General features: G+C 58.1%; 2 protein-coding genes across 6 annotated transcripts in view; one reads left to right on the top strand and one right to left on the bottom strand.

Annotated features, from left to right (window-relative positions):
• Sema3g (semaphorin 3G) overlaps positions 1-8,908 on the top strand; it is a 100,020-nt gene that overhangs the window by 9,492 nt on the left and 81,620 nt on the right. The gene's annotated exons all lie outside the window — the stretch shown is intronic.
• The window catches only part of Stab1 (stabilin 1), a 29,191-nt gene that overhangs the window by 212 nt on the left and 20,071 nt on the right, over positions 1-8,908 (bottom strand). For 3 of the 5 annotated variants that reach the window (XM_046452878.2, XM_046452879.2, XM_046452880.2), the window contains 31 exons: positions 8,601-8,796; positions 8,388-8,483; positions 8,261-8,306; positions 8,091-8,167; positions 7,784-7,909; positions 7,524-7,597; positions 7,321-7,395; positions 6,945-7,067; positions 6,588-6,635; positions 6,317-6,394; positions 6,076-6,222; positions 5,502-5,648; positions 5,337-5,396; positions 4,312-4,488; positions 4,143-4,229; positions 3,895-4,044; positions 3,739-3,795; positions 3,449-3,650; positions 2,717-2,866; positions 2,531-2,635; positions 2,256-2,363; positions 1,977-2,170; positions 1,740-1,884; positions 1,525-1,658; positions 1,277-1,442; positions 1,088-1,197; positions 882-1,001; positions 650-799; positions 473-577; positions 246-392; positions 62-178 (listed from right to left, as the gene is read on the bottom strand). In XM_046452878.2, coding sequence (XP_046308834.1) covers positions 62-178; positions 246-392; positions 473-577; positions 650-799; positions 882-1,001; positions 1,088-1,197; positions 1,277-1,442; positions 1,525-1,658; positions 1,740-1,884; positions 1,977-2,170; positions 2,256-2,363; positions 2,531-2,635; positions 2,717-2,866; positions 3,449-3,650; positions 3,739-3,795; positions 3,895-4,044; positions 4,143-4,229; positions 4,312-4,488; positions 5,337-5,396; positions 5,502-5,648; positions 6,076-6,222; positions 6,317-6,394; positions 6,588-6,635; positions 6,945-7,067; positions 7,321-7,395; positions 7,524-7,597; positions 7,784-7,909; positions 8,091-8,167; positions 8,261-8,306; positions 8,388-8,483; positions 8,601-8,796 — 3,717 coding nt within the window. Of the gene's footprint in view, positions 1-61; positions 179-245; positions 393-472; positions 578-649; positions 800-881; positions 1,002-1,087; positions 1,198-1,276; positions 1,443-1,524; positions 1,659-1,739; positions 1,885-1,976; positions 2,171-2,255; positions 2,364-2,530; positions 2,636-2,716; positions 2,867-3,448; positions 3,651-3,738; positions 3,796-3,894; positions 4,045-4,142; positions 4,230-4,311; positions 4,489-5,336; positions 5,397-5,501; positions 5,649-6,075; positions 6,223-6,316; positions 6,395-6,587; positions 6,636-6,944; positions 7,068-7,320; positions 7,396-7,523; positions 7,598-7,783; positions 7,910-8,090; positions 8,168-8,260; positions 8,307-8,387; positions 8,484-8,600; positions 8,797-8,908 lie in introns of those variants that run through there. The other 2 variants (XR_006853489.2, XM_046452881.2) reach the window with 2 other exon arrangements.

Here is an 8,908-nt window from a genome sequence, read left to right as displayed (position 1 = left end):
GTCTGGTGGCTGCCAAGACTAGGCCCCAAGCCCACTTCCATGGCCCCCTCCCTCCACTCACATCAAAGGGCTCACAAAAGGCATCATGATTGCCAAACACAGGGTTGGGGACAGACACCAGGGTGGGGCTGTTCACTTCTTGCCATGGGGAGAAGTCGTCAGCAGCATCATCTTCTGCCTGGGAGATGAGAGGTAAGTGATGGAGCAAGACCAAAGGACACTGCCGCGGCAGCCCCCAGCCTTACCTGGAAAGCAGAGAAGCCAAAGCCTGTGGGCTTGCCCCGAGCACGGAGGTAGAGCACCGCTGCCACCAGGCTGATCAGTGTTCCAGCAGCAACCACTGCCCCGACACCCGCTGCCACCGGTGGGGCCTCTGGTGCCAGCACTGCTCCCTGCAACCAAGGAGAGCATCAAGGACTGGGCCAAAGCTGTGCCATCCTTGCAGCTCCGCCCTCCCCTTCCTGGTACTCACAGGCTGAGGGGGTGCTAGAAGGGGGCTGGCCAGAGCATGGATGATGCCATTGAAGGCCATGATGTCCCATATGATGACACGGCCAACCAAAACTGCCCCTGGGGCCTGCAGGGAGACCAGAGTCAAGCCTCGCAGGTGAGTGAGGGTTGGATCCAGCAGGGTAGGGGCCAGACTCACCACAGGGGCCCAGGAATTGTTGCCAGGGCCTGTGTCACTAATGACGAGGCTGACGCCCGAGTGGGCAGGGAGCAGGGTCCTCTGGCTGGCATTGGTGCTCAGGAAGGTGGCATTGGAAGCATGCAGCTCCAGGTCTGGACCACTCAGTGTCTGTAGACAGAGCAAGACCTATTGGGCTGTGCCAGCCACAGGGAGCAAACAGCCTGTGCTGTGCACAGGGACCTGCTCTTACCATGTTGTCCACAAAACCTTCGTTGACAGGGACGAAGAGTGTCTTATAGGTGAGCTCATCATCCAGGAAGCGCAGGAAGTCAAAACCCTTCTGGGTGGCATTGGCATAGCTCAGTAGCATCTGGGAGGGTGGGAAGTTGGCTATAGGCAGGCTGCTTCCACAGGGATCCCAACTGCCCACACCCCTGAGGCTGGCCCCCTGCACACCCCATAGAAGGTGGAGAAGTTGGCAGTGGCAGCCAGGACATCAAGCAGCTTCCCATTGCATATGCTAATCCCATCACCTACAAAGCCGGCCTTACATTGGCAAGACACATCTGCAAGAAAGGCAGGTCAGTGGCTCCGCGGATGGGCAGGAAGGGGCAGAGCAGGGCGCGGGGCTTGGGGTGGGTGTACCTTGCTCACGGTAGCAGTAGGCATCCCAGCGCTCTGAGAGGTTCTTGCGGACGCCTAGGCTGACTACACCCACCCGACCATCACCACAGTCGGCGGCAGGGAAGACGACAGGGTGGGCAGCAGAGCCATTGGCCAGCCAGCCCATAAGACACAGGTGGAAGCCCAACTGTAGCGGCAGGAGGGGACGCTAAGACCCAAGGCCCAACTTGGGCCCTCAGGCTTAGCTCCAACCCCTGAGCCCCACATACCTGCTGGGCAGCAGAGAGTTGAGAGACAGAAGCAAGGACAGCTCCCTGGTCCCCACAGGCTGCCTCAGCCTCTGAGAAGTTCAGGCCATAAGGGCCGCTGGTGGCCTGGAGGTGGAAGACACCTGCCCGCTTTTCTGCAAGAGGGAAGGTGCATGGTCAGCTGGCTCCAGCTCAGGGATAAAGCAGGGTGCTAGGAGGAGGGCAGTGGGACACACCCTGAAAATGTAGGTCAGTGCACACAGCATCCGTGTGGCAGGGTGACGGGTGACCCAAACAGCGGTCCACAGGCGGCGCAGCTTCCTCCAGACACTGCAGTCCGTCTCCCACATAGCCTGCATGGCACTCACAGCGACGTGTGTTCTGGGGTTAGACAACATAGATGTCCTTCAGAGACGGTGGGAGTGAACAGTGGGGCCTCTGCCCCCGGTTTCTTGGCTCCCACCCCTGCTTACTGGGCCAGTGTTGAGACAGTTGGCATGCTCACTGCAGCCTCCACGGTGGCCATCTGCACAGGGATTGCGGGCCCGACAGCTCCAACCATCACCCTCATAGTCGGGCAGGCAGACACAGGTGACCACTGTGCCCACCTGGCTGCAGTTGGCATGTTCGCTGCAGCCACCATGCCCATCCTGGCACAGGTCTGCCACTGGGAGGCAGGGAGAAAGGAGTTGAACCAGGTGCCTGGGGGTAATGGGGACATCCCCCCTGCACCTCCTCAGCCAGCTGCTTACCTGTGCACACACGGCCGTCGCCTTCATAGCCTAGACTGCACTCACAGCTGTTGCCCGCACGGCACATGGCCTGGGATGCACAGGGTGGAGTACACACAGGCTGCAGCTCTGTCCCCCAGGGCCCATCCCCATATGACCAGGTCAGTAGCTGCCCTCTTGGCCTCCACCTGTCCCACCCATCTTCAGTGCCTCCACCTGAGTGTGCAGTTGCCATATGCACCTGTGTGTGCAGGTGGGTACAAGTGCAGGGAGACACAAGCATGAGGGCCACTCACCCAGCTGAACCTCACAGTGTGGCCCAGTCCAGCCTTCATCACAGAAGCAGGAGCCAGAGCCTCCCAGGCCCTCATCACAGCGGCCATGGGAGGTGCAGCTGCAGGCTGGAGAGAGGAACAAGCAGGATGATGAAGGTTGGCACACTGGCCAAGGGATCAGGGCAGGGCAGGGCAGGGATGGCCCACCTTGGCATTGGGGTCCAAAAAAACCCGGGGTGCACAGTTCACAGGCTGTCCCTGTAAAACCTGAATGGCATCTACACCGCCCACTGCCACTCATGCCGTCTAGGCACACGCCATGACCATTACAGGGGCTTCTGGGGTTGCCGGGACAAGCTAGAGGAAGGGGTGGGAGAAGAGTGGTGAGTCCAAGGGCTCTCATCAGAGCACTCACCCATGCAGCCCAGCCCTACCATCTGTCCCCCACCCTGTAGCAACCAAGACTCATCAACACCAATCCACTCACATCCCCACACTGCTGCAAACCTTCTAGGTGCCTGGAGAACATCCAGACCCTTTAACACTCCCCACCAGGTCCTGTGCCCTCTACACACCACCCCCACTTTTTTTTGTTTGTTTGTTTTTTTGGTACTCAGGATTGGACTCAGGGCACTTAACCACTGAGCCACATCCACAGCCCTTTTTATATTTTGAGACAGGGTCTTGCTGAAGCTGGCTTTGAACTCCCAATCTTCCTGCCTCAGCCTCCTGAGCTGCTAGGATTATGGGTGTGGGCCACCAGGCCCTGCTCATGCCACCTCTTTGAGCATTCCCTCTAGTGAAATCTCTTGGGATCCAGACCTCCCCTACCCTGGAGCACAGCAATAACCTTCCCAGGGATAGTGACCAGAGTCTTGCCCTTGGCTCTCTCAAGGGCTGGAGGAGCCAGACCAGTGTCTATAAGCTCAAGGCACATACCTTGGCACTCGCTGCCATAGTGACCAGGGCAACAGCTGGGTACCCACGTGGTGGTGACACAGTTGCGGTGGCAGCCCCTGCTCTTGCCTTGGGGATGGCTCCAGAAGCTGGGCCGCACCCAGATGTTGCCAAGTGCCAGGGAATGCAGGGAAGGGCTCGACCATAATTTTGCGTAGTAGCGCCAGCAGGTCTCAGGGCTGCCCTGGGCCAAGAAGAGTCGGGCCACAGACAGTCTGAACTTAGTGGTCCCTGTTCCCTGCCCATTCCCCAATTGGCCCTTAGCCCCTTACCTGCTCCCTCGAGCCCTCAGGACAGGGTGGCTCCAGGCCACAGATGCTGCAAGTCTTCTGGAAGGGATGAAGGCCAATACCACAGGTGAGGTGGATACACAAAACAGGTAGGCCTGAGCCCCTGCCCATCCACCTCTGGTCTGTGGCATCCCTCACCAGTCGTAGTGGCCGGGTTTCAAAGCGATCACAGCGGGCACCAAGACCAGGTGGCTCTAGTAGCTGGTCAATGCCATAGGCCAGGCCACCTTCAAAGGGCATATGCCGCTGCACAATGCGGGCATCATCCTCACCCACCATGAGCTCACCCTGCAGGGGGAGGATGTGGAGCACATGGACATCACAGGGGTACTGCAGCCCCTCGGTCCCTCCTGCTTCCCCCATCCAAACCCCCTTCCCAGACTCACAGGCCGAGCACGACTGCAGGAGAAGGAGATGGGGGTCCCATGCATGGTTCGGAGTGAACCAAGGTTGGGCATGTCAGATGCCAAGGCCTGGACAAGTGGAGCCACAGTTGAAGCTGGGCAGGCAGGATGAGCTGCAGCAGTGGGAACTGAGCTCTGAAGCTGTACCCACCTCAACATTGCGGATCACATGGCCCCGCAGAATAGCTGCCAACTTATCACGGTGGTCCTCATGGTATAACCAGGCCTGCCGATCAGGAGGCAGGGCTTGCAGGGCAGAATCTGTGGGCCACAGCATTGTGAGGGGCCTGTGGGACACATCTCGAAGCATGGGCAGGAGGCCGGCTACCTGGTGAGTCAGAGCAGAAGTGTGGCTGCCACAGACTGGTAGAGGTAGAGACAGGGGGCTAGATCACAAAGACTAGGAATGGGTTCCAGAGACCCAGGCCAGGTAGCCTTCCCACTAGCCACCCTAGGCTGCAGCCATCCCAGGTTGAGAGTCCAAGACCCCAGTCGATGCCTGAAATCGGGGATTGTACAGAGTCCTATGTACACTGCTTTTTCCTAAACATATGAGATAGTTTAATTTGTAAACTAGCCTCAGTAAGACATTAGCAATAGAATAATTGTTACACTGTAATAAGTTCTTTAAAATTTGTGAGTTGTTCTGGGTGTGGTGGTGCACCCCTGTAATCCTGGCGGCTCAGGAGGCTGAGGCAGGAGGATCTTGAGTTCAAAGCCAGTCTCAGCAACTCAGCGAGGTGCTAAGCAACTCTGTGAGACCCCCGTCTCTAAATAAAATACAACAAAGGACTGGGGATGTGGATCAGTGGCTAAATGCCCCTAGGTTCAAACCCTAGTACCAAACAATCAAAAAACTTGAATTTTTATTTCTGAGATTTTTCCATTTAATATTTTTAGACTGCATTTGCCCATAGTCAACTGAAAATGCCCAAAGTGAAACCACAAACGGGGACACTACTACATGTAGTCACACTTGCAGGCACCCTGAGTGTGCACACTTCTCAAGTCTGCAGGCTCACAAGCACAGATGGGTCCGTACTGGAAAGCCCCTGCACACAGGTGTGTTCTGTGCACAAGGCACTTCTAGCAGCCCTTGTCCTTCTTAGGGGAAGGGAAGCGCACACACTGTTGCACACATACACACATTGACAGGCACGCACACACACGAAGTACCGTCATAAGGTGGCTGAAGATCTTGTAACCAAAGCTCTCAGCAGCGTCGGTGACATTTCTCTGCAGAAAGGCGCTCATGAGCAGCTGGTCAGGAGGATGCAAGGATCCCAGCCCCCCACCCCCGCCTCTGCGTCTTCCAGGTCCCAGCCTGGCGCTCAGGCCTACCAGAGGGCTCGGGATCGGGGTGGCATCAGGCTCCCAGTGTAGTACTTCTGGCGGAAGCAGCACGCGGTCGATGAAGTGCAGGATGCCGTTCACTGCTTCGTGGTCGCTGCTTACTACACGCGCGAAGTCGTTGAGGTATATGCTGCCCTGGGGGTGGGGCAGATTGCATGGGGGCGGGCCTGGGGCTAAACGAGCCGCTGACAGGGTGCTCTGGAGCTGGGGGTGGGGCAAGTCCCCCGCTGAGCCTTGGGTTTGGGACTGAGGCCGAAGGTGGGCGGGGCTAGGGGTGGAGTCAAGGCCGGGTGCTGGGCACCAGAGCCTTAGAGGCAAATGCCAGAGACATTTGGAGTGGAAGAGCAGCACTAAGCCCTGTTAGGATCCAAAGTACTGGGGCTGAAAACAGGCTCATGGGAGAGTGTGGGCAAGAACTGGGCTGGGCTAATCTCCCTCTCTTTGAAGTGCCCACTGGCTGGGTGTTAAGCAAAGGGCATCAGGGCATAGGCCCTGGCTTGAAAGGGGCCAATCTTGAGCCTAGGGGTTAACCCTGTAGGGGGAGGGATGAAATGGGGCTCACCTCCCTCTCGCTGAAGCGCAGGGTGTGCCCAGAGAGTGCTGTGGCGTATCCCTGGTCCAGCAGCTCCTGGGTGTGAAGCTGCTGGCAGCCAACCACGTGGTAGCGGAACACAAGCTGGCGATTTGCACGAATCCGAGCCAGCTCATTCTAGAATAGAGTCGGGAGGGTGGGAGGAGCCGTATTCCCACCTCTGCCCACGTAGTACTCATCCCTCCCTGGACTCACTCCTGGGACAGCATACTTGCGACAGGTTGGTCATTAGATCTGCTTGTGGAACGAAGACTGTGAAAGGCCCGTTTCCCTTGAGCTCCGTGTATTCCTGGGGAGGTGGTGGGGGAGGGCAGCTTGAATGGAAGAGTAGCAACTTGGGACCAATCTGGGGCTTCCACAAATCTCGTGGGAGACTTGACCTCTGAGAGGCCAGACCAACTAAATCCCTGACCACATGGGAACATTGAAGCCCAGAGACAGGTGGTACCTGCAGGTCACAGAGGCCCAAGCTGGTTACTCACCAGGAGATGGCGGCTGAAGAATGAGGCATGCTTGTCCCGAAAGAGCTCCTGAGGGAGCGAGGATCAGTTCAGATTTGGGGTGGCCCCCATTCAGGGCCTGGTGCCTGCCCCAGCACCTGCAGCCCAAGGTCTGGCCAAGGCAGAAATGAAAGGAAAGCCAGGGGAGTGGGATCTGAGCTGGGGTCAGAATCAGTTTCATGTGTCATAGCTGAGATGAGACCCAAGAGGAGACAGGGGCAGGGACAGGGTCTGGTCAAGGCCATGATTAGGATCCAATCCAGGGTCTAAGCCAAGATTGTATTTCAGGTCCATGGGGCATGTCAAGATGAGGTCAAGGTCAGATTTGAGCATCATTACCAGGCCGAGGCGGGCACGGCAGGTGAAGCCATCTCCCACAGTGTGGATTCTGTTACAGGTGCATGTCCTCTGGCCATCGCCTGTGCTTTTGCATGTGGCATAAGGGCTGCAGCCTCCATTGTTCTGTGGCAGGAATAGGAAAGGGAGGCATCAGTGTCTTCCTAGACTCCTCGGTCACCCACAGCTCTAGAGAAGAGGCCATGAAGTTCCCTGTCCAATTCCCAAAGCCCTATTTCCAACCAATGAGCCAAATTGGAGCTTGGGGAAAGGTGATCCACCCTACAGAGACTCGGGGGACCCTTCTGGGTGTGAGAAGGACTGCTTTCTGTCTCAGACCCCTCTTCTCCCTGTGAAATGTGTTAACATGGAGCCTGACCTGGGAGCAGGGGTCCAGAAGATCACAGGTCCGGATGCCATCTCCACTGTAACCCTCGCGACAGCTGCAGGAGACCTGTCCCAAAGCCTGATCAGTGAGGCTGCCTGGGGGCAAGAGCTGGCCTGTGCCCTGGATGAAAGGGTCACCCCCTCCCCAGGCCTTATGGGGGAATGCACAGCCCAGGCCCCGCCCAGCATGCTGACCTGCTGGGGACCTGTGGGGATGCATTCGGCATGAATGTGACAGCCCCCATTGCGGATAAGACAGCTGTTAATTTCTAGGGGAAAAGACACTGGAATGAGGGGTGGTGCTGACCCCTCCTTCATCTGTCCATCAGGTGCTCAGCTCCTTGCCTCTCTGGGTCCCACACAGTGATGCCCTTCAATTTTTCCTAGTTGGCCTCAAACTGCTGACTTCAGAGCCCTGGCCCCACAAGCATGCAGGTTGGGAGTCTCAGCCTCACCCTGACACAGCTCCCCGTCGCCTGTGTAGCCATCCTGGCAGGTGCACGTCCGCTGCCCAGGTGCCACCTTGGTGCAGTTGGCGTGGGGGGAGCAGCCCCCATGGCCATTGGCACAGGGGTCCACCTCTAGGGGTAGATGGTTCCAGAAGGTTGAGAGGAGCAGGCATGGGACAGGGGTGGAGCAGGAGAAAAGAAAAATGTCAGAGACAGGTAAGATCTGAGATGGGACAGTGATAGCAGGGGGCTCTGTGGGGACCACCACCCCCAGCATTTCAGAGAGGGGCCCAGGGCACACATGTGGCTGGACCTGAGCAATAGCTGCCATTGCCCGAGTAGCCCGCAGCGCAGACGCAGGTCGGGGATCCAGTGGAGTTCTGTATGCAGCTGGGAGAGGTGGCCATGGCTCAGCCTCTGCCCAGCCCCTGCTCCAACCCAATTCCCACCCCCTCACCCCCTGTCCCAGGTTAGGTAACTCACTTGGCGTTGGGATCACACTTCTTGGGGCACTGAGGGCCAACAATTTCTGGGGGCAGGAGGAAGGTTCTGGTCATTCAGACAGGAACTGCCTCTCCAATGTCCCTACACCCCTTGGGGACCCACTCACTTTGGTCGCAGCGGAGGCCTTGCCAGCCCACATTACAGACACAGCTTCCGTCCCCTTGCAGCCCCTCCTGGCACATCCCGTGGGCACAGTCACACACTAGGAGAGGGATGAGAGAGGACAGGAGTTATCCGGTGTCTCCATCCTGCTCCTGCCAGGGTCCCCAACCCACTCTCCTCTCCCAGGTACCCAGCACCCTGCCCCTCCCATCCTCACCTCCAGTGCAGGAGGGCCCGTAGCGGCCCAGCTCGCACATCTCGCAGGCGGTTCCGTGGAAGCCCTCGTGACAGCGGCACTCCCCATTGCCCAGGAGCCTGTCCTGGCACTGCCCGTGGCCTGAGCACACACCACCCAGACCCCCTGGGCATGGCTCGCACAGTGTCCCAAAGAAGCCGGGGCAGCAGTCAGGTACCTGCAAGGGTCAGGGAACAGGAAGGAAATGGGGAGGGAGGTAGGAGGGAGGGAGGGAGATGGCGAGTACAGGCCAGATGTCATGGGGAAGGGAAAGGTGGGGGGGCATGTTG

Source organism: Marmota monax, unplaced genomic scaffold (genome assembly GCF_021218885.2).
Source record: "Marmota monax isolate L192 unplaced genomic scaffold, Marmota_monax_Labrador192_F-V1.1 WCK01_AAM20220418_F8-fsc00042, whole genome shotgun sequence".
Taxonomy (NCBI): Eukaryota; Metazoa; Chordata; class Mammalia; order Rodentia; family Sciuridae; genus Marmota; species Marmota monax.
Note: the sequence above shows the minus strand (reverse complement) of the source record. Positions and strands in the feature narration are given on the sequence as shown.